At 42.0% G+C, this 27,375-nt stretch overlaps 1 protein-coding gene and 1 pseudogene across 1 annotated transcript; both read right to left on the bottom strand.

The window, feature by feature from the left end:
• Positions 1–406: 406 nt before the first annotated feature.
• On the bottom strand, positions 407–6,096 carry LOC116524077 (vomeronasal type-2 receptor 26-like). The gene is made up of 3 exons (XM_032239169.1): positions 6,090–6,096; positions 1,403–2,133; positions 407–463 (listed from the first exon to the last, which is right to left on the bottom strand). The coding sequence occupies exons 1-3, from the start codon at positions 6,094–6,096 to the stop codon at positions 407–409; spliced, it is 795 nt and encodes a 264-aa protein (XP_032095060.1).
• A 3,235-nt stretch (positions 6,097–9,331) lies between these two features.
• LOC116524076 lies at positions 9,332–26,690 on the bottom strand (annotated as a pseudogene).
• Between the last annotated feature and the right edge of the window lie 685 nt (positions 26,691–27,375).

The raw sequence follows: 27,375 nt of genomic DNA, 5'->3' as shown, positions 1-27,375 counted from the left end.
TTTTGGTCCATTTCTTCCATTTTGTTCTCTGTTTGCTCAGCCCTTATTTCTATTTTCTGTACCTCTGTTCATTCTTTGCTATTATTTGCATCTTTTCATCCATCTTACGTATATCCCCCTTCATCTTCCCCATTTCATTTTTGATCTCATCATGGTTTTTTGATATAACTTCCTCACTTTTGGTCATGGCTTCTTGGATCCATAGTAGCATCACTTGCATACTCTGCATGGAGCTTGACTTCTTCAGGCCTAACATGCTTTCTCTCATTTGTTGATTAGACTGTCTTGATGCCGCCAATGATGTCACTGATGAGGATGTATATATAGTTACAAAGTTAGTAATTAATACTTAATAATTAATAATTCATAAATATTAAGAGTAAGCGCTTCCCAGTTTCTTTTTCCTTCAGTAGTCAAATTTATAGTCCACATTAAATTTATCCACACTGTTACTATTGTAGTACTTTGGAAGTCTTTTTGAAAATTAAAGTTCATAATCCACCAAACCCCAAAATCCATCAAGTCACTAACCTTTTCCCAAAATAATATCTCGACAGATGTATAGTTTCCACGTTCACCAAGAACATTTCTCTTCTTTTTCCACTTTTCCACATGCAGTCTTTGGGGCTTCCCCTCTACCTTTGCTATCTCCTCCAGAATTAAAGCTGTTCTAATGCTCATGTTTCATATTTTATCTATTCTTAGTAAATGGAATGTTATCGATTTGTCTGTTTTTCTCTTTCTTGATCTCTCTCATTTATCTAACTATGAGTGATCTTACATTATCCAGCCAGAAGTGACCAATCAAATACATACAACATTTGACATTAACTCCTTTTTAAAACAAAGTCAGAATATCACCAAGAAAATAATATATAACACAAGCACACCAATCTATATAGTAACAAAAAAACACACCATTGTTAGTCATAGTCTTTAATTTAATATAAAACCTTATCAGAACATCTCTGGTAACTGTTCATCTGGCCTGGTTTCTCAAATTTTTATTAATGTCATTGATGATTGTTATGTTTTTCAGATTATGACAATTGAAGGATATGGTTATTTCAAATAGTTTGAGTTGTTTTAACAACTTTTTACTCAATATTTATAATTCAAAATTCATATGGAATGAAGAAAGATAAGCAACAACACATAAAACATTACTTCAAACTATGTGATTAAATGCTGAATGTAAACTGAACAAAAATAAAGCCCAATATAAGGAGTCTTAGTGAGTTTTCATCATCAGATGTTCTTTGGTGTTCAGGGCAGGTCTCAGGATTATAATGTAGCATTTGGGGATAAAGATGCAGCCCAGTAAACCCAAGCTTGAGGCCAGGATGGAGAAGATCTGCACAGCCACCGTGTATTTCCCCTTGGTGCTCAGGTAGGTGGGGACAAAGGAGATCCAAACACTGCAAAAAACCAACATGCTGAAGGTGATCAGTTTGGCTTCATTGAATGTCCCTGGCAGCTTTCGAGCCAGAAATGCCACAAAGAAGCAAATGGCAGCCAGGAAACCCATGTAGCCAAGAGCAGAGGAGAACATGGTGACAGAGCCTTCATTGCATTGCAGCAGGATGTGTTCTGGTTGGGAATGAAAGTCAGAATCTGGGAATGGGGGAAAGAATCCCAGCCATATGATACAGATGCATACTTGAACACCAGAGCAGGATAAAACAATAGAGTTAGCCAGACTCCTCCCCAGCCATTTCCTCATGACACTGCCTGGCTTCGTGGCCAAAAATGCAACTATCACCATAATCGTCTTTGCCAGCAAGGAAGAAACAGCAACTGAGAAAACAAAACTGAAGGTGACTTGCCGAAGAAGGCAAGTCACTTTCTTGGGATGACCAATAAACAGAAGTGGGGTCAAGAAAGCAAGCAAGAGGGAGATCAGAAGAATATAGGTGAGGTCCCGGTTGTTAGCTTTGACTATGGGAGTTTCTCGGTATTTAATGAAAATCCCCAGAATAAAGGCAGTGGTTAGGGTCAAAGCAATGGAAAAGAAAGCCAGATTGAGTCCCAACAATTCTTCAAAGGATAAGAAGCTTATATTTTTGGGGACACACTGATCTCGCTTATTATTGGAATACTGGTCATCTGGACACTTTTCACAATGGGCTGCATCTGGAAAAAATGGTTAGCATGCTTCTGTTTCTGCAACTGTAGGAGCATGAAAACCACATAAGAAATAAATTACTTCATTTTCAAGAAATAAAATAATATTTCTGCCCAGGGATATTCATATGATACAATATTAGCTAGAAAGAATCAACACTCTTTTTAAAGGCTGAAGATTTGATTTTGATTTTATTAAACTTGTATGCCGCCCTATTCCCCGAAGGAGATTATCAGCTCTCCAAACTTTTTTCCTAAAACCAAGCAAGCAAGTCAATAGATATCAGCAATATTTCATTATTCATTTTAATGCTCACATCATCATCCAAATTTGCTGATAGTACCCAATCTTTGAAAAGTTTGTGGATGTAATGTTTGTCTTGCATATTGATCAAATACGCCCAAAAAGCAATAGAGAATTTTGATTAAATCCTGATTTTTTTTGTTATTTTTGGAGCCACCTACTGTACCTTCTTGCCTAGAGTATGTTCCTTCCATACACAGAGAACAGTCATAGCAGCAAACTGGTGCTCCCTCTCTCACAAGCTTGGCATAACCTGGGGAACAACTTTCTGTACATCTTGAATAAAGCACCACCTAAACATAAATAGAAAGATTATTTCAGGGCAATGTATAAATTTGGAGGGTTTACTGAAATCAACTGCTTCCAGAAGCCCAGGAGCACATTTAGCAAAATCAGTCAAGACATAGTGGCATGAATTTTAATTACTCTACTTGCAAGAGTCAAATGAAAGGCCATTGTCTTTCTCTATCAATCTCCATTGTAGATCCCAAAAGAGACTTATTACCTTATTCTTTCTTCCAAAGGAATGTAGCTCCATTGCAAAAATAGTTTCTTCTTAGGGCATGTATGAGAATTCATCAATGATTTATATAATATTTGTGCGTGTGTGTGTGTGTGTGTGTGTGTGTGTATGTGTGTGTGCGTGTATGAAGCGATACGCCCATACTGGAACACCACTGGCGTGCATGCAAACTGCTAGCACGCAAGGCCAGGTGCATGCGTGGAAGGGGCATCCACAAAGCGAATGAATGCATGTAGGGAAAATTGGTAGTAACAACATGTGAAACCCACCGCTGATGTAAATGACTTTTTTAGCTGCCCTCATTTCTCTCATCACATTCTTAATGATATCTTTCTGTCATGCAATTTAGTGGACTAAACCTTTCATATTCTGGATTGTCTCCCAGACAACTGATCTTTGTTTTCCCTTGAAGACATTTCACTTCTCAGTTTCAGAAGCTTCTTCAATTCTGACTGAATGGTGGAGTATGGAAGGATTTATATTCCTTGCAGTCATCTGGTCGTTAGCAGTCTTTTTGAAAGTTGTTGAGGCCACTTGGAATTTGTCTCCACCATCAGGGTCACCTGAATATTTCAAATGGGTGTGGAATCTTCCTGCAATTGCTGAATCTATATCCTGTTTACAACACAGTCTTTTCAGCAGTTCCAAATCTTTCCATCCTCCACCATTCTCTTCTTGGAAGAGAAGTGAAACATCTTCAAGGGAAAGCAAAGTCCATGTGCCTTTTGAAAAAGCACATTTGGCACAACCATGACCTGCATGACTGAGAATCTGAATAGACATTCTGGATTTTCTCTTACTGAAAACAAGATGAGTTGATGTACTATAAATAATAGAAACATATTCCAGTTTAATAATGTACATTGCAAATCCTTCAGTACAATGCAGCAGGTTCCAGTGTGTGATAGATTATTGTAAAACATCTAAAGTAAAATGATATATGTTAAAATATTCATGACTGGGAGAGACATGGGAACAAGGTCAACCAATGAATAGGCATAGCAACTAAGTCAGTCAATGGAAGCTTAAATAGATCTGAGTCTGTGCAAACAATTGGAAACAGAAATTTAAGCAAGAAGTCAGGGAATGGCTTAGCACTGTTAAGCAGTCTGGTGCTCTGTGAAGTAAACTATCAGTTTGTCTGGGCCTGTTTGCTGATATAAAAACTATCTGCTTGTGTTTGCCTGTAACTCTCCTGCCTTGTGTTTACTTGGAAAAACCACCTGTTGGTCTTGTACATTTATTCATCTATTCTTATTTATATAAAGAAGTTAATGAATCCAACTGAATCAAGTTATTTGTGTGTGCTTTAGATAAATAGATAATGTGAGAGATAAATAGAAGAGCAAAATCCAAGCAGCCTCAACTACATTGTTAAATAATGTTGGCCATCGGATGGTGCTTTGATTGACAGAAATCTTCACTTCCAAGGAGGCTTGTCTTTCTACATTCCCAATTTTCATCCCTGCATTTGATTTGTTCAAAAGTGATGTCCATTGCATGATATCAAAGTCACCAACAGGAACTCCATTTTCTTCCAAAGAAATCCCATCTCTGGAAATATTGTGATGTTGAAAGTTTCTCAGGAACCTATGAAGCTGCAGAAACATAGAAAACAACATGACAATTTGAGACTTTATTTAATGTTTTTCTTGCTATTATTCTGGAATGGAGGTTCTCTGAATAATTCAACCTCTGAACTAAGCATATTACACAAAATTGTCGGCTACAACATCTTACCTGTCAATGACTTCCTCAGCTTGAACCTCAATAATACACAGAGAAGCAATCGATACAAACTCAAGGTAAACAGCTCCAAACTCAATTGCAGAAACTATGACTTCAGCAACAGAGTGGTCTTCGTTGTTATATCCTCAAACCTTCACAGCTTCCACCTTAAACTGTCAAATGTGGACCTCACCACATTCCAAAAATTGTGAATAAAGTTTGCGTGCATAAGGGCACCAGCATGCCTACAATCCCTGTCCTACTGTCCCCATTTATTTGTATTCATTTCTTTCATTCATATCCATGTTCAGATATATATCTCCTATCTTGTACAGGTTTGACAATAAAAAAGAATGAAGAAATGAAGAACTAAAAAATAAATAATAAATAAAACACTCTTGAAAACATGGAATAGATAACACCACCATCAGGTGCCTTTGTAACTGGCTGACAAATTATATTCAACTTATTCAACTTCATATTCAAATTATATAGACCTCTGGGGAACCTCATCCACATAGGGGGAAGTAAGCTATGGGGTAAAACAAGCTTCCATTTTAGGCCCAGCACTCTTCAATATCTTCAAAAAAGATCTAGGCGAGAGAATTGAAGGGGACGTCATCAAATTTGCAGGTGGCATTAAGCTGGCAGGAATAGACAACACTCCAGAAGACAATCTCAAGATTCAAAAAGAATAATATAAAAATAACATATTGAAATATTGAATAATTAAATAATGGAAGATTATAACTTAACATAAATATGTGTATTATTATTAGAACTATGTAAGTTTTTCAAATTTTAACAAATACGATTATCAATGTTCTATTGATAGTAAAAGGAACTATACCCAGAACATGATGCTTGGCATGAAAATAATGTACTGAAATATTGAATAATTAAATAAGGAAGTAAAATGTCCGTAGCAAACAGGACTCTGAGGCTAGCACGTTCCTCAAATATCAGTTTTATTAGACATATCATATAAGCATATAGGCTGGTGAAAACTAATTCTAAATGTTCCCATAGTCCTAATTAAAAGTAAAAGTTTTCCTCTTCTTTCTAAACAATCAGTCACATGATCCAATCAAGGTGTCATCTGGTTGCCTGGTAACTTGACCCATCCTCCTTCCAGCCTTCGATGGGAATGTCCTTGGTTCCCAGGAGAAAATATTTTGTTTTGGCTACAAAACCCCAGTTATCTCTATTTCACCCTTCTTATCCCTCGACTCCAGTGTGCAACACTGAACCTTCAAAATGGCCTCAGTCAGGTCAGTTTCAGGGTTGACACATTCAAATACCACAAACTGAGCCACTGTTCTTTGGAATCTCTCACCCCTTTCTACATCTAATTTAATATTGCAGAATTGGAAGGGGAGAATCAAAGGAACCTCAAAGGAGAAGACTTACCTGCCATGGTTGCACAATCTGGAGTGATTGATGGTATCCAGCTCACATTCTCCTCTTACTCCATTGCAAGGAAGAGGCAGCATTGAGGACCCAGGCCACAACTTGAATTATTTGGGAAATACTGGAGGAATCCTGAGACAGGATTCTTGCAATCACATCATGGGGTGGGAATTCCCAGTTGTCTTTTTCTCTGCATTTTTTCCAAACTTTCTTAGCTAACAGAGGACTCGAATAGGAACATTGGAATGCTTCCTTTCCATACGATGTGAGCATAGATGCATAAGATTTATAGTCATAATGCTGAGTTATTCTCTTTCTCTGGATGAGGAAGGAAAACAAAGCATATTTATTTTGGAGATCAACCCAGAGATCAAAAATACCTACACTTAAAACTGTCAAAGTTGTTGCAATCCACACCCTTCCCACAGTGGATGTATTAGTGATATCAATTGTTTGTATTATTACTGCTAATATTACTGACGCTTGAAAGTCCAGTTGGCATACTATAATTTTTATTTGACTCTTGATAAGAGAATAGAACATTTTCCTTTTTTCTTGCATGACAGTTTCTCCAGCACTTGTTGGCATATTTGTTTCTGGAATGGTTCCTGAGAGGACAATGCAAATAACATTTTTTAGAGCAAGAATTTCCAAGCGTCTTTTGAATTTTTCTCCTCTTTCATTGTCCTGAGAAAGGAGGCCGATCCATGTCCATTGGAAATGCAGGAGAAGTTGGACAATGGCTGAGTAAGGAGGTTCTTGGTTTGGGGTCAACCGATATGAAAAAGGCAAATGATGATTTTGCTGAGCCATCTGGTTGATGATACTGTAGTTGATCTAAAGATAAAAGAGAAGGTATTGGTAGTTTGTGCCAGTTTTAATGATAAAAGTCAGATGGTAAATCTAAGGGCCTTTCCCCATGGCTGAGAGAAGTTTCAAACAATAACTGCATGAATTTTGCTAGTTTCCTTGATGTTCTGTCCTGTTGTTTTTTTATGCTCCCTTTGAAACCAGGGAGCTCTGAATTATCTTTGGGTAAGGGTCATGGGTGGTCCTCATAGAGCACACCCTCCTGGTCACATTATAATTCACCCATCCACTCAGTCCATTAGTCAATCAGTATAGAGCTGGGAAGTCTTCTAGTCAAGCAGAAGACCCTAATCCAAGGGTATCAACCTCAAGGACCGGGGGCTGGATCCGGCCTAAAGCTTGCTTAGATCTGGCCCGCACGGCCCTCCTGGAAATAGCAAAAGACCGGCCAATTGTCCCTCTGCCAGCAAAAAGGGAGCTAGATCATGCCCCCTCAAGCTCCATTTTGGCTGACAATTACCTCCACTAGACCGATACAATCGCATCGATTAGGCCTCCTCCGAATTCCATCTTCCAGCCAGTGCAGACTGGCAACTACCCAGAGGAGAGCCTTCTTGGTGGCTGCTCCGACCCTCTGGAACGAACTCCCCGTGGAGATTCGGACCCTCACCACCCTCCAGTCCTTCCACGCCGCTTTAAAGATCTGGCTGTCCCGGCTGGCCTGGGGTTAAGATTCTATCCCCACCCGAATTGTGTGACTGTTGTGCTCTCTTTTTAATATGTTGTATTGTCTCCATGTTGGAATATTGTTTGTCTTCCCCCCCCCCCATTTTTTTGAACTGTGAGCCGCCCTGAGTCCCCCCAGGGAAAAGGGCGGCATACAAATAAAGGGAAAACAAAACAAAACAAACAAACAAAGGGTTGCAGGAGGCCATCCCAGCTGAAAACAGAGCTCCAGAGCCTGGTTTTGTTGGCAGAACATTTGGAATACCATGGGTGCCCCTGACACAAGTGATAATATTCTGGCCACACCCACCTTGACCACAACTCCCCCCAAGGTCAAACACAACCCTGATGCAGCCCTCAATGAAATCGAGTGATACCCCTGCCCATTCCAACCCCCTGCTCAAGCAGGAGACCCAATACCATTTCAGACAAGTGACTGTCCAGTCTCTTCTTTAAAAAACCCAATTGATGAAGCAACCACAACTTCTGGAGGGAAGCTGTTTCAATGGTTAATTGCCCTCAAAGCCTTATTTCCATGTTTCTTCCCTCCTTGATTAGTTTCCATCCATTGTTTCTTGTTCTACCATCTGGTGCTTTGGAAAATAAATTGACCTCCTCCTCTTTGTGGTAGCCACTCAAACACTAGAATACTAATATACACTCATGGAAACACATTAATTTCTCATAGATATTGCTTATTTGATTCTTTCATAGGCTGGGCTTGAAATGTTGTTTAATTGGCTGAATTTCTTTCAGACATTTGAAATGCAAAAGTTGGTTTAATAACTTCACTTTAAAGCAGACCCAGTGCCTGTGGAGACTCAAGGCAGAATTTGTGTGTGTGGGGGAACTATGGGGACTCCAATGGATTGCAAATGAGCATGAAGTATCAGCAGTGGTGGGTTTCAAATAATTCCACCACGGGTTCACCAAAAATGTTAGTGTGTGTGCTTCCACCATGCGCAAAGCTTGGCCGACCAGCCTTTTGGGGCCTGCTCCCCTCCATCTCTGCTCTCTGGGGAACAGATGCTTCCATCCGCATTGTTGCATCTTGTGCAATTTAGCAGCTGTGAGACGAGTCTTTTCTCTAAGTCTCATCCAGAAAGTCCTGTGGCTGAGAGAAAGAGCATTCAACATGGCTGCTGCTTCTCTGTGCTACAGTACTTTCTGGATGGGACTTAGAGAAAAGAGTTCACTCACAGCTGCTAAATTGCACAAGATGCTCTCCCACCAAGAGCAGCAATGGAGAGAAGCAGCTGCTGACCCAGAGAACACATAGAGCCCAGGAAAATGAAATCTGTCACTACCTCCATTTCCTCCCATCTCTTTGCCAGGAATTGAGAAGGGTGGACACCATGATTTTAATTTTCTTAATGTTAGGTTTCAAACCAACTTTTGCTCTCTCCTCCTTCAACCTCACCAAGAGGCTCTTTAATTCCACCTCACTTTTTGCCACTAGAGTCCTTGGGAGAAGCGCGACATATAAATCTAATAAATCTAAACCTAAATCTAAACCTTTTTCTTTCCTCTGTTCATTTAAGAAGGCATTCTTATCTCTTCCAGCTATTTTCTGGAATTCTGCATTCAGTTGGGTGTATCTTCCTCTTTCTACCTTGTCTTTCACTTCCCTTCTTTCTTCAGCTATTTGTAAAGCTTCCTCAGATAGCCATTTTGCTTTCTTGCTTTTCTTTTTCTTTGGGATGGTTTTAGTTGTTATCTCTTGTACAATGTTGTGAAGGAATCAGATCTAATTCCTTAAATCTATTTGTCATTTCTACTGTATGTTCATCAGGGATATGATTAAGTTCATACCTGAGTGGCTTAGTGTTTTTCCCTGTCTTCTTCATTTTAAGCCTAAATTTTGTAACTAGAAGCTCATGATCTGAGCCACAATCAGCTCCCGGTCTTATGTTTAATGACTGTATAGCGCTTCTCCATCTTTGGCTGCAGAGCACATAATCAATCTGATTTCTGTGTTGACCATCTGGTGATGACCATGTGTAGAGTCATCTCTTGGGTTGTTGGAAAATAGTGTTGGTAGCCTGTGCCCTGCTTCATTTTGTACTCCAAGGCCAAACTTACCTGTTATTCCAGTTATCTTTTGACTTCCTACTTTAGCATTCCAACTCCCCATGATGATAAGGAGATCATTTTGGTGTTAATTGTCAGCATTCCAAGTATCATGTAGAATTAAATTAGAGTCCAAGGGAAAATGATCCTTAAAGTTCCAGTTTAATAAATCAGACATCTTGGCATTATGGTATGAAATCCCAATTTTGGAAATTACACCAGAATCCCACCCAGTTAAAAGTTCATGATCTTGTCCCCACACCCATAATCCATCACATGGTCCAATCTTCTTCTTCCACACTAGGACCTACGCCCAACTGCTTCCAGTCAGGTGCGAAGGTGCAGAGACAAAAGATGACCTTGAGCTTCTAGAAAGGGATTTTTTATTTTAAAAACACATTCTACCCCTTCTTGTTATTCCCCTTCCCCCACCTGAATGAGAGTGTGGCAGGCCAAAGATTCTTAAAGGAACCGCTAGAGGCCTGACAGATGGCCTCTCTTCAAAAAAGAACCATTATCTGAAAAAAAATTAAAATAAAGATCACTGTATATAACTAACCACCCCTGCCTCCCCTAGGGAGACCATTTGGCTTATCAGGGAACTTCTCATGGAATTGTTTCACTAATTTATCCACTTTTAAATCCCATGTAGCTTCATCAAAGGTTCCCCCTTCCAATGCATCAAATATTGTAAGCAACCTCTATACATCCTGGAATCTAAGATTTTTTTCACTTCATAATGTGTTTCCCCATCTACCGCTACAGGATGAGGGGGAGCTTGGGTGGATGTCCATATGCTAGATCCCATAACAGGTTTTAACAAGCTACAATGGAATACTGGGTAATTTTCCCTAGAATTCTGGGTAGGCTGAGTCGAACTGTAACTGGGTTAATTATCTTTTCTATTGGGAAAGGACCTAGAAATTTTGGACCCAATTTCTTGCTAGGCATCCTCAATCTATGTATTTCGTAGATAAAAAAAACTTTGTCCCCCACCCAAAAGGGGGGTTGGAGGGAGCGATGTTTATCAGCTTGCTTCTTGTAGGCTTCTGCCACATCTGTTAGAGCATTGTTCATATTTTCCAATCCCTTCTTCAGTGTGTCCATCCATTCATTCAGAGACATGGAGGAGGGAGGTTCTTTAGGCAGCTCAGGCATGGGAACGAATTCCATGCCACTGGTAATCTGGAAAGGAGTTAATCCGGTACTGCTGTGGACCACATTGTTGTATGCCACTTCAGTGAAGGATAGCACGTCTGACCAGTTGTCTTGCTGATAGTCCACATAACACCGGAGGTATTGTTCCACCATCGCATTGGCCCTCTCCGCTGCCCCATTTGTGCTGGGATGAAATGCTGAGCTGAGTCCCTGTGTGGACCCAATTGATCTGAGGAACTCTCTCCAGAACTTGGTGGTGAACTGAACTCCGCAATCTGAAATGATCTTTTTTGGCACCTCGTGCAGGCGATAAATGTGTTTCACAAACATTTTTGATAATTTCTTTGCAGAAGGCAGCCCAGAGCAAGTGATAAAATGCACTTGCTTGGAAAACAAATCAATAACTGTCCAGATTACTCTATTACCGCTGCTGTCTGGAAGCTTGACAATGAAATCCATGGTGATCTCTTCCCATGGTTGGCTGGAGGTTGGCCACTCGTTGTCGTAATCCAGGGGGCTTTTCCAGCTGGGTCTTCATCGTGGCACAAGTAGCACAGCTTTTGACGTATTCTTCCACCTACAATTTCATCTTTGGCCACCAAAATTGACGCGAGGTGGAGCGTTTTTAGGAATCTGAAGTGGCCTCCTAGTTTTGCATCATGACTCCGCTGAAACACTTGCACCCTCATCCCTGCAGGAACGTACAACTTGGACCCATTCCAAGCTAAGCCATCGTTCACCATTAGGATGTCCTTGTTGTTGTTGAACCATGGGTCCATTTAGAGAGCTGCTTTCAGCTCGGTCGTCAGTTTATCTTGGCTTCGAGTAGTGACTTGAGCTGCTTTTTGGTGAGAGGGAGATATGATGGGGTGGACAACTTCTTCCTTCTTACTGTCATATTGCGGTTTAGCCAAGTGGTTCAACATATCCTTCATGAGGGGGAGGGGATAGGTGTTTTTTTCGCATACTGCATTCAAGGCTCACAGTTCTACACAGAGGCAAACTCCGCCATCTTTCTTTTCTCTGAAGAGCACCGGGGCTGCTACTTTCGACTTTGCTGGTTCAATAAATCCCGTTTTTAAATTGGTGTCGATGTACTTCCTCAATTCAGTCATCTCCTTGGGAGTCATAGAATACATTTTTGGCTTTGGTAAGGCTACCCCAGGTTTGAAGTCTATTGCACAATATGTGGGATGGTGAGGTGGAAGGTAGTTTCCATCTTCCTCACTGAACACCTCTGCCAAGTCCCAGTAGATCTTTGGGACTTGTTGGATCCCCGGAGGTTTGGTGTCTGCTGCGGGGGCTGCAGGTTCCGGATGGTTTGGGCTGTTGGTTCTAATCGTTTCTGGGTGGCCTTTAGACTCCACGGGTGGTAACGGCCCAAAATCAATGATCAATTTTCTAACACCATCCTCCCACTTTATAGTAGGTGTCCACTTGTCCAGCCATGCAAGTCCCAAGATAATTGACTCCTGCATTCTAGGAGCCACGATGAATCTGAGGAACTCATAGTGGTGGCCTATCATCAACTTTACTAATTTGGTGATCTTTGTGGCCGGAGAACCCCCAGTTAGGGTTCCATCTACTTGCTCAAAACGGATAGGGTGCATTAGGGGTCTTGTGCGTATACCTAGCTACTCCACTATTGACATGCAGATTAAGCATCTAGTGCAGCTGGTGTCTATGATCGCCCCAACTTCCCCTTCCACCCCCGTTCTTGGCACTTGGAGTTTGGATTTTATGGTAAAGGAGGGAATAGGTGCACTCACCATTGGGTCGTCTTCAGCATTTTCAGCCTCCTCCTCCGAGGTGCCAGGGGCTTCTCCAATAGCAGGGCTCTCCACCTCCATTGATTGCTGTAGTAAACGACTCTTTTCTGGTGGCTTTCTGGTTTTTTTCTTCATTGCGCTGGCAGGTGGTTGGCACTGTTGTGGAACAGGAGCTGGAGCCAGGCATTCTGTTGCTCTGTGGCCCATCTTACCACATCAGTAACACTTTATAAAGGCCCCACGAGGGGTTGGTGGAGGCCTTTCAGCTCGCTGTTTCTGCATACGGTGGGCCAAAGGTTTTTTGGCAGGGGTCCCGGTACCTGGCTTTTGATAGGTGTTAATCTTGTGGTCTAGTATGATTGCAGTGGTGTACCAATCTTGGAGATGTTCTGGGATCCCCCTTACTGCACAAGCTTCTTTCAGTTTGGGATCTAAGGCTTTTTTGAATGTGTAGATCAAGAGTCATTCTGGCCAGTAGCATAGACTTCCAGCTATTCTCCGGAACTCCCAGACTAATTCCTTCACGGGACGACCAGCCTGTCGCAATTCCTGGATCTGTTCTTCAGCATCCACATTTTGGGCCACATCGCTAAATCTGGTGCGCATCAGTTGGATGAACCTTCCTTGTGGAGCTCCGCTATCCATTGTGCAGCCTCCTTTTCATTCATAGCCTCTGCTATTTCTTGGATCAACTCTTGATCAGATGGGTATTGGGGGCCCACTTGATTGACGTACGCCCATACCCTATTCAGGAAATAAGCCAACTTATCTGGGGTCCCGTCAAATGTTGCTCAAAACCGTGGGGGTGTGGGAGGAGGGGGCGCTGGTGGTTGAACAGAGGCAGCCTTTTGGTCTGCTGCTGGGGGTGGTAAACCCCTCTGCTGGGCCACACCCATCAGTTGGGCAAAAGCCTGTGGAGGCATTGCTGGGGAGTATGGACCTGGTGGCGGTCCCATTCCCTGGGTTTGCCCAGGGGCAGTTATCTGGAATGTGTTCCAGGCCCCTTTCTGCCAGCTGGATTGACCTCCCATATTTGTAGGGGGGGTCTGGTTGACCTCCAGAAGGATGGAGGGGTGGTGATGTGACTGATCTTGGCATTACTCCAGCAGCAAGGGTGTGGGTTGATTCATTAGTTGCTGTGTGGAAGGAGCCAAGATCTCCACTCCACTGCATAGCAAATTCTCTGCTAGGAAAGGAGAATGTAGGCGGTGCCAGGTTCCACTTAGGTGGTCCTGAAGAGGGGAAGGGGTTTATTTCACTCACGTTTAGCCATAGGAATTGGTCTGGAAGGCCCATTAGAGAATGACTGCGTGAGGATGGCTGAGATCTCCATTCATCAAATCTTCTGGCCAAATTCCAGTCATCCGTCGGTGCTTCCCTGGCAACCCCCTCTCCTTCTAGCAGGCATTCCTTAGAAGTCATAAATCTTGACGCTTCATCTTGGAATTCCTTTCGCCAGGCTCCCAGCTGGGATTCCCTTTCCTTAGCCTCTGCAGCTTCAACTATTTCTTTAGAAGACACATAATTAGTCTCTACAAATATAAGCGATACGTTATCTTTGGCCTCCTCAGCTGCATTTTTTTCTTCCTCCATATTCACTGAAATTTCGTGCTGCCCAGGGTTGGGTCAGAATTGGGATTCAGTACCTCCTGACAACTTCCCAGCTTGGGATGCTAATAATTTATCTTAAGGGAGAATTGGGATACTGTAGCATAATGCCAAGATGTCTGTTATAAGGTACTTTAGTGCTTCATAGAACTGGTCAACTTCATCCTCTTCAGCACCAGTGGTTGGGGCATGGACTTGGACAACTGTGATGTTTATTATTAATTAATTTATTTATTTATTAATTAATAAAAATTATAGGCTGCCCAATCCTGAAGGACTCCGGGCGGCTGTTGAACCATGTTGAATGGTTTGCCTTGGATTCGAACTGTCATTTTGGGGATTGTGCTTTTCCTACTCTTTTTTTTATTGGCTATGAAGGCTAGTCCATTTCTTCTGAGGGATTCTTGCCCACAGCAGTATACCTGATGGTCATCTGAATTAAATTCGGCCATTCATGTCCATTTTAGTTCACTGATTCCTAAGATGTCAATGTTTAGTCTTGTTATCTCTTGCTTGTCATCTCATCTCTGACCACATCCAGCTTGCCTTGATTCATGGATCTTACATTCCAACTTCCTATGGAGTGTAGATCCTTTACAGCATCAGACTTTCCTTACACCACCAGATACATCCACAGCTGAGCATCCTTTTGCCTTTGATCCAGCCACTTCACACTTCCTGGTGTCACTAGTACTAGCCCTCTGCTGAGTCTGAAGTACTATTACAAAATGGACCAATTTCAAGCTCTACAGCTTACCGTTTGGGCAGTGCTGGTAACTAAAACAGCTGAGGCACAGAAATCCACTGTGCTGCATGAATAGGCTGAGCTGAAAAAATGCAGAAATTTAGGACAGAATAGGATGGGGGCAGGTGGGGTGGACAACTGATCACAGGAACTACATAACTACATATGTATGTATATATACACACACACATACTTCACATACTTTGTGAGTTTAAAATCTTTCAGCTCTCCTAATATTTACTCTCTGACTTTCAAATTATTTGGAGAAATTTATTTTGGAGAAATATGTACAAGTGATGCCTACAAGGCAAATCTGAACAATTTACAACTTGGAATTAATTCCATTTGCCTTTATACCTGTGGAATTTTATAGATGCTCATGACATTAGATATATGATCAAAGAGTTCGGAATCCATCTCTTCAAGAACTGCCAGCAGGTTCTTTTGTCTTCCACAACTATAGTTTGGGATGCTCTCTTGTCCTGTAGACAGCACATCCAGCATGGCCTCATATGTCATTCTTGCACTGAAAAAGTTCTGATAGATGTTGTATCCCAGGGTGATGTTGGGTAGGAGCCAAGGATTCCGGTTGACTTCATGAACAGCCAACAAGAAGGGCAGATTGTAGTTGAAGTTTTTGTTGCTACTGCAACATAAGAAATTTCATCATCTTTTTTTTTTTTTTTTGCTTTATATCAATGGTTTATGTGATCAACTTAAAAGCAATTGTGTTCTTTTTGCCAATGACATAAAATTATTCAATTCTACAGATAATTCTGTTGTTTTGCAAAGTGATTTCGACTATGTGTCTGAATGGTCATCTATTTGGCAACTTTAAATTTCGATTAATAAATGCTCTGTCTTACATATTGGTAAATGTAATCAGAATGTCAAGTATAACCTAGGTGGCATTGATCTATCAGAATATGCTCACTATATCAAAGACCTAGGTGTATTTATCACTGATAATTTATGCTCCAAAGCTCAGTATAATAGCATTGCTAAAAAAAGAATTAAGAGTTGTAAACTTAATTTTGCCAAGCTTTTTTTCTGGAAACATTGTATTGTTATTAGAGCTTATAAAATTTAAGTTAGACCAATTTTAGAGTATTGTTCAACTGTTTGGAAACCTCACCATATATCTGACATCAGTGCAATCAAGCGGGTTCCGAAGTACTTTGCGAGAAAAGTCTTGCACTCTTCTGTTTTAATCGCAATGATATGCGTGCAAACAACTGATTTAAACTCCATGTAAATCATTCTAAACTTGAATGTAAAAAATACAATTTCTATAATAGAATTGTCGAAGTCTGGCATGCCCTACCTGATTCAGTTTTTTCAGCTACAAATTTTCACAATTTTAGTCACAAATTGACTTCTGTGGACCTTACTCTATACTTAAATGGTCAGTAGAAGGAGTGTGTATAAGTGCACCAACAGGTTTATAGTCCCTGTAATTATAGCACCAAAAAGCATCAAAAGATATTGCTCAATTAGCTGAGAAAATAAAGCATCAAATGGAAGATGCTGAAAGAACATGTTTGCAAAAGTTGAACCAAGTGAACTGGAAAGAATTGAGAAATGTAATAAAGAAGGTCAACGAGGCTTTGCAAACCATTCAAACCACTACATTAGTTGAAACAAACCAACTGATGTATGCAGCAGCCTTCATAACCACCAAAGAATTGGGTTTGAAAATACAAAGGAACCAAAGAGGCAAGAAGGGGAAGCCTAAGTGGAAAATTCAGTTGGAATTGAAGATCATTTTTTGGGGGGAGATTTGAGCAACTTGAAAAACCTAAGTCAAGGTCAGCTAAAGAACAAACAGGTCAAAAGAAGCCTGGAAGCAACATAAGATTTGGAAAACAAGGAGATTGTGGTAGTAATTGAAGAGCTGAAGCAGAGGGTGGTTGCAGTTGCTGAAAAGATTAAAAGATATGAAAATCGAGTAACTCAGTTCAAGGAAAACTCACAGTTCAGAGGAAATCAGCACCAGTTTTATAGGAGCTTAGAAAGTGGAGATGGAATAACAACAAATGAAAAGCCGGATAATGAGAAAGCTCTTAAATTCTGAAAGAACTTGTGGGAAAACAACAAGAAGCACAACAAAAATGCAAAATAGATCAAACAGGTTGAGGATTCTATTAAATTGCATAAAATGGAAGATGTGAAAATAACAAAAGAAATGGTGCAAAGGCAGTCAAGAAAAGTGAAGAATTGGAGTGCACCTGGACCAGTTGAGCTACAGGGCTTCTGGCTAAAGGCACTTACAAGTGTGCATGAAAGATTGGCAGCTGAAATGAACCAGATCTTTAAAAAAAATGAAAATGATGAATGGATGAAAACTAGAAGGACATTTTTGATCCAAAAAGATAAAGAAAGAGGAAAGGACCCTGGAAACCATAGGCCAATTACCTGCTTGCCAACAACACACAAGCTACTTACTCACATCACTGCAAATCAAATTTAGAGATACTTGAAAATAAATGACTTGCTTCCTATAGAACAGAAAAGATGCTGCAAAAATTCAAGAGGAACAAAAGGACCAACTGCTGATTGACAAGCTAATCGTAAAGAATTCAAAGAAAAAATAAACCAACATGTTCATGGCCTGGATAGAATATAAGAAAGCATTTGATTCAGTTCCCCACAGCTGGATCAAGAAATGCCTGAAAATCTTTGGCATCAGCAGCAACAGACAAACATTTATGGAAACTTCAATGAACCTCTGGAAAATGAACAAGACCTCCAAGGTCCTGTCCAACTCTGCTATTCTAAGATATCCCTTTTATTTCAAGGAAAAGGAAAAGGAAAGCCACAAAAGTGGAAAAAGTGTTAAAGGGTGGAAAGAAAAAGCAGAATGGGTGATAGGAATTAAAGAGTAAAGGTAAGGAAGGGGAAGAAACAGCGGGGAGAAAATACACGAGATCTCCCTCTATTCTAAGCTATTCATTCAATCACTTTATTAGGAGTTAATGTTTAAATATTGTTAATAAATAAATAAAATAAATATGAATAAACAGGTTGCTGACTCTCCACAGTACCAAGGTAATCATTTTGAAAGGAGGCAGAACCCCATCCAGGTAAGAGTCATCGTGGGACAATATTGACAGTGCCCAGTGTTGAGGCTGACACTTGTGGAAGAACTTAAAATGAACTTTTACAAAAACATCATGTTCCCCAGGAACCTTTCCTCTAAAGAAAATTGGGAGAAGCAATAATGAATTTGTCTTTCTCAAGGTAAGGAATCGGGGAATGGAAATCTTTCCTAGAAAAGACATTGGAGCAGGTAAACTCAATCACCAGAATCCTGGATGTGCTGATAATTACCTTTTCAGTTGGTGGGTTGGAGACGTTGAGAACGAAAATTCATACAATCGAGCTATGATCCCAGACATTATTCCAGTAATCCAGTAGTCTCCTGGCTTGTAGTTATGGAACCATTCCTTTTCTTCTATTATCACCTTAAATGGGCATTTCACCAGCATACTGGCACAAGGTATTTGAGACAGAAGCTGAACCAGAAAAAGCTGTATATGCATCAGCAACAACATTGGACATAGACTGCAAGAGATCCTTCCTATAGTCTTTCTTCAGCACAGTGTTAAATCTTAGAGTCTACAATTACAGGGAAGACGGTCCAGTTTGCCCCCAGATTTGGAAGTTTTATTTGCAATTTCAGATTGCTACACTATTTGCCCAGCTTTACACCAACCTCTGCTCTCATTACAGAAGGAGGCTGTTGCAAATCAGAGTATCAGGTGCTGTCTATCCCATTTGTTGTCACATTGATTGGCAACTAATTGTGGTGGTGGAAATTCGAAAGGAGAATAAATAATACATGGTTATAAAAATTAGAAGGGGAATTGGGAATGAGCATAGTTTATTGATCTTGTATGCCACCCACTCCCGAAGGACTCCGAGCGGCTTACAATAAACAAGGGAAGGGGATAAATAAATAAGACAACACCTTAAAATACGCAACATTCACAGTTACCGTGGGGCTGGATATTTCACAAGCCCCCTGGCCTGCTGGAGCAGCCAGGACTTGGTGGCTTTGCGGAAGGCCAGGATGGTAATAAGGGTCCGGATCTCCACAGGGAGGTCGTTCCAAAGGGCTGGAGCTGCAACAGAGAAGGCTCTCCCCCGGGGAGTCGCCAGCCGACATTGGCTGGCAGATGGAATCTGGAGGAGACCTAACCTGTGAGATCTAATCGGTCTATGGGAGGTAATCGGCAGGAGGCGGTCTCTCAGGTACCCAGGTCCGATGCCATGTAGGGCTTTATATGTGACGATCAGCACCTTGAAGCAGGTCCGGAGACTAATGGGTAGCCAGTGCAGCTCGCGGAGGATAGGTGTGACGTGGGTGTATCTGGGTGCACCCACAATCGCTCGCGCGGCCGCATTCTGGACTAACTGAAGTCTTCGAACACTCTTCAAGGGCAGCCCCATGTAGAGCACGTTACAGTAATCCAGTCTTGAGGTGACAAGGGCATGAGTGACTGTCTGAAGGGCCTCCAGATCCAGGTAGGGTCGCAATTGGTGCACCAGGCGAACCTGGGCAAAGGTCCCCCTGGTCACAGCCGACAAATGGTGTTCTAAAGTCAGCTGGGGATCCAGGAGGACTCCCAAATTGCAGTCCCTCTCTGAGGGGCGTATAATTTCACCCCCCAGCCTGAGAGATGGAATATTTGGCCAATCTTTGGGAGGGAACATCAGAAGCCACTCGGTCTTGTCTGGATTGAGTGCCAACTTGTTAACTCCCATCCGGACCCTAACAGCTTCCAGGCACTGGCACATCACTTCTACCGCTTCGCTGAGTTGGCACGGGGCGGACAGATACAACTGCGTATCGTCCGCATATTGGTGGTACTTAATCCCGTGCCGGCGTATGATCTCACGCAGCGGCTTCATGTAGATGTTAAATAGGAGGGGGGACAGGACCGAACCCTGCGGCACCCCATCATTGAGGGGCCTTGGGGTCGACCTCTGCCCTCCGACCAACACCGACTGCGACCTGTCTGAGAGGTAGGAGGAGAATCACTGAAGGATGGTGCCTCCCACTCCCACCTCTCACAACCGTCGCAGAAGGATACCATGGTCGATGGTATCAAAGGCCGCTGAGAGGTCAAGGAGCACAAGGATAGAGGGGTGACCCCTATCCCTGGCTCACCAGAGATCATCGATCAGCGCGACCAAAGCAGTTTCCATGCTGTAACCAGGCCTGAAACCCGACTGAAAGGAATCCAGATAATCGGTTTCATCCAAGGACCGTCGGAGTTGAGAGGACACCACTTTTTCAACAACCTTCCCAACAAAGGGCAGGTTGGAGACTGGGTGATAGTTGCTCAAAATGGCTGGGTCCAGAGATGGTTTCTTCAGGAGGGGTCTCACCATCGCGGCCTTTAGGAGGAGCAGGAAAATTCCCTCCCAGAGAGAGGTGTTAACTATCGTCCAGATCCAGCCGCGTGTCACCTCCCTGCTGGTCGAGACCAGCCAGGAGGGGCACGGGTCCAGTATACAAGTGGAGGCACTCACCGCTCCCATGGCCTTGTCCACTTCTTCAGGAGAAACAGGTTGAAACTCAATCCATAAAGTATGCTCAAGACCTTCCCCCGGTACCTCAGCTGGTACCGTGCAATTGGAGTCCAGCTCTGTCCGAATCCGAGCAACTTTATCTGTTAAATACTGAACAAATTCTTCAGCTCTACCTTGTAAAGGGTCATCCGCATCCCTCTTTTTCAAGAGGGAGCGGGTTATTCTAAACAAGGCGGCTCCACCGCCAACTCGGCTACTGACTCGAGGAGTGAGGGTAGGGCTGTTGCAACGCTGCTGGGAGGTAGGTACGTTAGCAACAAACCCACTTGACCACCAAGGTCCAACTTCATCAACAGGGACTCACACCCGACAAGCTCCGGAGCAGGGATCCTGCGAGGAACTAAAGACCTTCGGACGATGACAGCCACTCCCCCAACCCTTCATTGGGGTCGCGGCTGATGAAGCACCTGAAATCCTCCTGGGCACATTTCAGTGAGGGGGACTTCTCCCTCCGGGCCCTGCCAGGTTTCAGTAATACATGCCAGGTCTGCCCCCTCGTCTAAAATTAGGTCCCAGACAAGGGGAGCTTTGTGAACCACAGACCTGGCATTTAGCAACAACAGCCTGAGACCAGGGCCCTGACAGTTCTCGCCATCTGGCCCTGGAGTGGAACTAGCAGGGCCGGAAGGAGGGATCTCTGTGATGTAGCGGACCCTCCCTCCCCGGTAATGGCTAGCCCTGAAGTTCCCGTCGTACCTACCTCTCCCCATAGTGACTGTAATGCTCTGGCCCACCCCCGTGCCCGTAGACCCCATATCCCCTCCCACAGCCTCCGCTCCATCCAGCAAGCAATTTTTATCACTCATTCTGGGATGGGAGGTAGGCCTGGGCCCCCTACCACTTCTGCAATAGTACTCAGTGGGGAGGCACCAGGCTGTACTCTCAGTCCTCACATGCATACACAGCCACTCATCCATGCAATCCCCACGTATGTTAATTAAACACAAAAAATACAACAATATGAGCTTAAAAAGGTTAAGCCAGGCACACCATTCACACTACATTCCTAAAATGTGTGGAGCACTGCGCAAGTACAGTTAAGATAGTCAATGGTGCGGAGGGAGGAGGGAGAGCTGCTCCGCCCCTCTCCCTTCCTCAGGTCCTGAAAAGCACCCAGAGTCAAAGTCCAAAGGAAAGCCGTGTTGGGTGGGCGATTGTAAAATAGAGGGCAGATGGAGTGATGTCTCTGATGTCCCTGAAATGTCAGATTAGAACAGGAGGCAGTCCAACACCTCACCCCCCCCTGTGTTTCTCGCCATTAGTCCGAAGTGGCACAGTCCCAAGGGGGCGTAGATGAAACAGGGCAACATTAAGAACAATGGTAGAAGGGGTAGGAGAGGAGTGGGGGGAAGAGTCCAAAAGTCCAAAGTTCGAAAATTCAGAAATGACTGGAGTGGTAGCGGGCCCGGCCTAGGGTACGGTAGTAAAAGGTCTTCCTGTGGGGCAGGAAGGATGGATAATGAGTAGCAAAAGAGAGGGGGGAGGGGGAAAGTCTGGGGGGGCTGGGAAGGCTGTTGCAGCAGCAGCACAGGCCGACCACCCAATCATGATAGACATGGTCCAGTTGATAAAAACCACACACCACTCCTCCTCAAACCCCAATGCAGCACATTAACTCAAACCAAGTCTGTGACCAGGTCTGTGGCCCAGCGTGGAGGTCGAGATTTGCACGCCGTACTGGTCGCCCACCGCCTTAGCGCCGCCGCCGCCACTGCTCTCAAACTCACAGTAAGGGGACTCCTCCCTTCCAAAACTAGGGGCCGGGGTCTTGCCATCCCAGCGCCGTCGTTGCTCTTTTTTTCCTCCCCAAGAGAAGATTTTGCATTGCAAAGACCACAAATGGCTTCCAGTTTCTGTATCCGGGCCACGTCTGGATCTTCCCCCGCCAGACTCTCCTGCAGCCTCTCTGCCTCCTGCGGAGCCCCAGGGTCCCCAAGGCTCACCACTCGGCTGGATAGAGTCAGAAATCGCTAAAAATCAAGGTAAAACGCTGCCGCCAGCAGCGTGACGCCGCCATCTTCCCCTCCAAGCAGCGCGAGTAACTCCGAGGCTGCTGAGGATTGCGATGCCCAGGATCACCCGAAAGTTTGACTCAGGAGAATAATCCTAATTTGAGAATCAAGAAAGGAACAATTCGGGGAAGTTTGATTGTTTTCTTAGTCTGAAAACTTATTCTTGAGATTCTAAAGCTTCAAATGTGGAAAAACAGTTCAATTTTCTTAAAGTAAGCAATGAGCCACTATATATACTTCTTATTCTGTCTGATGTGGATGAGGCCATGTTTCTCAATGGTTAGATCAGAGGTGGTATTCAGCTGGTTCAGACCGATTTAGGCAAATGCTTAATGGTGACTTGTAGGTGGCCCCACCACGCCCCGCCATGCCCCCACCATGCCCTTGCCACACCCCCGCCATGCCCACAAACCCGGCTCTATGCTGTCTTATTTAGCCACAATTTTTAAGCCATGTACGTGAGGAAAGCACATGCATGGAACATTGTGCACATGTGTGGAAGGCGCACATGCTCACAAAGCAAGAATGCACACACGAGGCGAACAGGTGGTAAATTTATGTGAAACGCACCTGTGGATTCGATACTCCAGATAAGAAATATTGAATAATCTATTGGAGGCCTTTGTTAAATGTCTTATATCTTTCAGAATGTGGAAGATTACCTGTATTCATGGTTAAAAAGAGGATCTGGTCAAAATTCCCTGGGGCATGAATCTGAACATTAGCTTGTTACTGACTTCTTTATGAAGTGGTGATATTTTCTGTCTCTTACATAGGAGATCTAATGGGGAACCGAGAGATGATGCTATAGCAGTACAATACCACAATGGCTGAAGGTGAAGGGCTAAACAAAATCTGAGGAGCTGAGCCCAGGGCCATTGCTCTGTGATGTGCAGGTATGAGTTCTTCTGCTAAGTTTGCATCTGAGACCTTTCTCCATTGCACCCTCTAAAACTATTTAATGGAGTATAAGTTAATTAGTTACATATATTGCCTGGACAATAAGTTGCTTCAAGGATGAGCATTAATTTGAAGGGAGGTCAAGAAAGAAAGCAGGAGTGAAATCAGGAGGATGTAGGTGAGTTTCCGATTGTTGGCTTTTTCTATGGGAGTTTCTCGATATTTAATGAAGATTCCCAGAATAAAGGCAGTAATTATGGTTATGGATAAAGGAATGACAAAGAGAGTCAGGATGATACCCAGAATTTCTTTATAAGATAAGAAAATTATAATTCTAGGAACATGTTTATTTTGCTTCTTATTGGGAATACTGAACATCTGGACACTTTTCACAATGGGCTGCATCTGAAAAACACAAACAAGCCACAAACCCCAAAATTTTGTAATCTGGTATAGATATAACCTTAAAGATTTATTTTAAAGGTTGTCTCATTGTCCTACTACCTGGTCTTTTCTTTCTTTTTTAAAATATAATTTGTATAATGCAGTTTTCTTTATTACATCATGTTTCCATTTCTGCAATGACAGGCTAAGGTCTGTATCAAGTCTCTTTTAAATATATATAGTATTATGCACTATAATTATAACCATTATTCTCATAGTCATACAATGTAGTCTCTTTTCAATATACACACTATTCAACATTATAGTTATAACCATTAATCTCATAGTTATACCATAGCACTCTATACACTTATCACTCTATATCCGTGATGGTAAATCTGTGGCAAACACCTGTTTGCTGGCCAGCTGATTTTGGTCTTGATTTTCACCCTCCGGAGGCTTTAGGGAAGTTTTCTGATGCCTCCAGAGGGAGAAAAACTGCCCAATCTGCAAATTGGATGTTTGGGAATGGACTTCCGGGTTGCCTGTAGATCCGTCTTTCTCAGGCTTTTTCTTTTCAGTTGTTCTTATCTCTATCTGTCCTTTCTGTCCTTTTGTTCTTGCACTTTCTTGTTCTGGCCACTCCTTTTCCCACCCTCACTCTTTTTGATCTAAAGTTTTTCTTCTGCTTGAAATTCGTGCAATTTATCCAAGGTATCGACCTTAATTTTTTTGTCTTGCCAGGTAACCAGAATTCCTTCTGGTATCAGCCAATTGAATGTCACATTATATTTAATCAGTTGTGCTGTCAAGAATTGATACTGTCTCCTCTGCTCTCCTCTCCTCTCTAACTCCCTTGGTATTTGTTTTAAGATCAGAATTTCTCTCCCTTTGTACTTCATAGGCTCATGTCTAGTTCTTTTGTATGTTTCATCTCTCAGCATTTCTTGGTAAACCTCACATGCATCTCTTTTGGCAATGTTTGCCTAAATTGCTGTGCTGTTTTTTTTTTTCTTTCTTTTTCCTTCCCTTTGTGGGAAGCAACCAACACCTCTCCCCCAATAAAATATCACTCCCAGAAAGGCTCATTCCAGAAGCCTGCCAGATTGATAATGAGATAATGCGTCTATAGAAAGAGTGGTTCCATTCACAAGCCGGGAATCATCCAAACCCTGTTTGAAATGCAAAGCCCATTCTGCACAAACCCCTAAACTTCAAAAACATAGAACCATAGAAGAATCCTACCTTTTATCCATTGTTGTGTAGTTGACCCAGAAACCAACTGCTGAATGTCACTTTGCAAACTTCCTTTTGAGCTTTTCAATTTAAAGCAGGTTTCAATTTAAAGTTTGCAGCATTAAAACTTTTGGATTTCAACTCCCAGAATTCCATAGCCAGCAAAGCAACCTTGGCAATTTTAAGACTTATGGACTTCAACTCCCAGAATTCCACAGCCAGGCATGCTCGGTTCCGATTTAAAGCAATAGCATTTTTTTCTACTTTGCTGAATACCGGTTAAAAAGTGAGATTCCTTCTTTCTTTTTATGTCTTTTTATTTCTCCCTTCCCTTCCTTCCTCCCTCTCCCCCCCCTCTTTTAGTTTTAAAACCTCTTTTCTCTTGCCTGAACAGGGCTTTAAAAAACTTCTGGCAGAGGTTCGTGGCCGTGGCCAAACCACCATTACTACTGGACTGGTCCAGTACGCCAGATTTTCACTATCTCTTATGGCATACCGGACAGGACCAGATGGAACTCACCTCTGGTTCACTGTACTTGTCATCTCTGATAATCAAAAAGTAATTCTCAAAAATAGCAAACACAGTAATTATTTTTACACAGTTTAAAAATATTTCCCAGACTCCCTGGTGTATCACCTTCAACTCTCTAATATTATATTGGTAAAAAATCTCAGGAAAGATAAGCCCACAATCTCAAAAGTATGTATGTATGTATGTATGTATGTATGTATGTATGTATGTATGTATGCATGCATGTAGGCATGTAGGCATGTATGTATGTATTAGATTACAAATTTAATAATTAAAAATTAAGTATTAATCATTAATAATCAATTACTGATATATTTTAAGCGTAAGTGCTTCTTCCAATTCTTCTTCCTTCAGTAGCCAACTTTATAGTCCACATTAAATTTATCCACACTGTTACTATTGTAGTCCTTTGGGAGTCTTTTTGCAAATTAAAGTTCATAATCCATCGAGGCCCCAAAACCCAACAGCTCCCAAAGCTTTCCCCACAAAAAATATCTAGATAGAGGTATAGTTTCTAAGTTCACCAAGAATGTTTCTCCTCTTTTTTTTCACTTTTCCACATTTAAATTGGAAGAGTATTTATAAATATTGCATCAGTCACTTCCCTTTTGTATGCACTTTTCTGGTCAGTATAGATGGTGACCTTGTTCTTTTTTAAATGCTGGAAAGGCTTCTCCTTAAGTGTTTTAAATCCGACATCAGTCCAAGAACAATAATAAGAAGGATATTCCTAGCAGTGATTGATTTTTTAAAAGTACTTTCAAAAAACTTAGTCTAGGCTTTTTTCTAGCTCGGTCTCCCCCCCCCTTTTTTTTTTACAGTCGCTCTCTTAATCTTTTCCAGATATTTCAATAGCTCTGAAAGCTTAGTTACCGCTATTCTCATGGAGGAAAAATCCTGTTCCACCCCTTTTTTTGAGTCCCACTTTCACAGTTTTCTAGTGCTATATAAGAGTAAATTCATTTGCAGAAGATTAGAGATTTCTCACCCAGGGCAGCCATGTTCCTCTTTGATTTTTATCTTCCTGTCTCTCACCAGCTTTGGGTTGGCCATGATGACCATCTTCCCTCCAGTTGTCTCCAAAGGGTTTCCCTGTGTTCTATCAGGAGATTGCCTTTCTCCATATAGTCTTTGGGGCTTCCCCTCTACCTTTGCTAACCCCTCTGGGGTTAAATTTGCTCTGAAGTTCATGTTGATATTTTATCTATTCTTAATATATATAATGTTATCTGTTTCTCTGTTTTTCTCTTTCCTGATCTCTCCCATGTATCTATCTATCTCATTTATCTAACTATGAGTGATCTAATATTATCCAGCCAGAAGAGATCATTCAAATACATACAGTATTTGAAATAAACTATTTTTGAAACAAAGTCAGAACATCATCAAAGAAAATAATATACAACACCAGCACACCAATACATAGTAACAAAAACCACACACCATGATTAGCAATAGTCTTTGATTTAATATAAAACCTTATCAGAACATCTCTGGTAACTGTTTTTGCGCCCTGGTTTCAGAAATTTTTATTAATGTAATTGATGATTGTTATGTTTTTCAGATTATGACAATTGAAGGATATGGTTATTTCAAATAGTTTGAGTTGTTTTAACAAATTTTTACTCAGTTATTATAATTAAAAATGTATATGGAATGAAGAAATATAAGCAACAACACATAAAACATTACTTCAAAGTATGTGATTTTATACTGCATGTAAACTGAACAAAAATAA

This window comes from Thamnophis elegans, chromosome 2, assembly GCF_009769535.1.
Source record: "Thamnophis elegans isolate rThaEle1 chromosome 2, rThaEle1.pri, whole genome shotgun sequence".
NCBI lineage: Eukaryota > Metazoa > Chordata > Lepidosauria > Squamata > Colubridae > Thamnophis > Thamnophis elegans.
The sequence above is the reverse complement of the archived record's forward strand: the minus strand, read 5'-3'. Positions and strand labels throughout refer to the sequence as shown.

Bases quoted from the DNA above. Each gene is read 5' to 3' on its own strand.
- LOC116524077 (XM_032239169.1), bottom strand. The intron at 464-1,402 runs GTCCCCACCTAC...AGACTTCCAAAG, and splicing joins GCAGTGTTTGGATCTCCTTT to TACTACAATAGTAACAGTGT.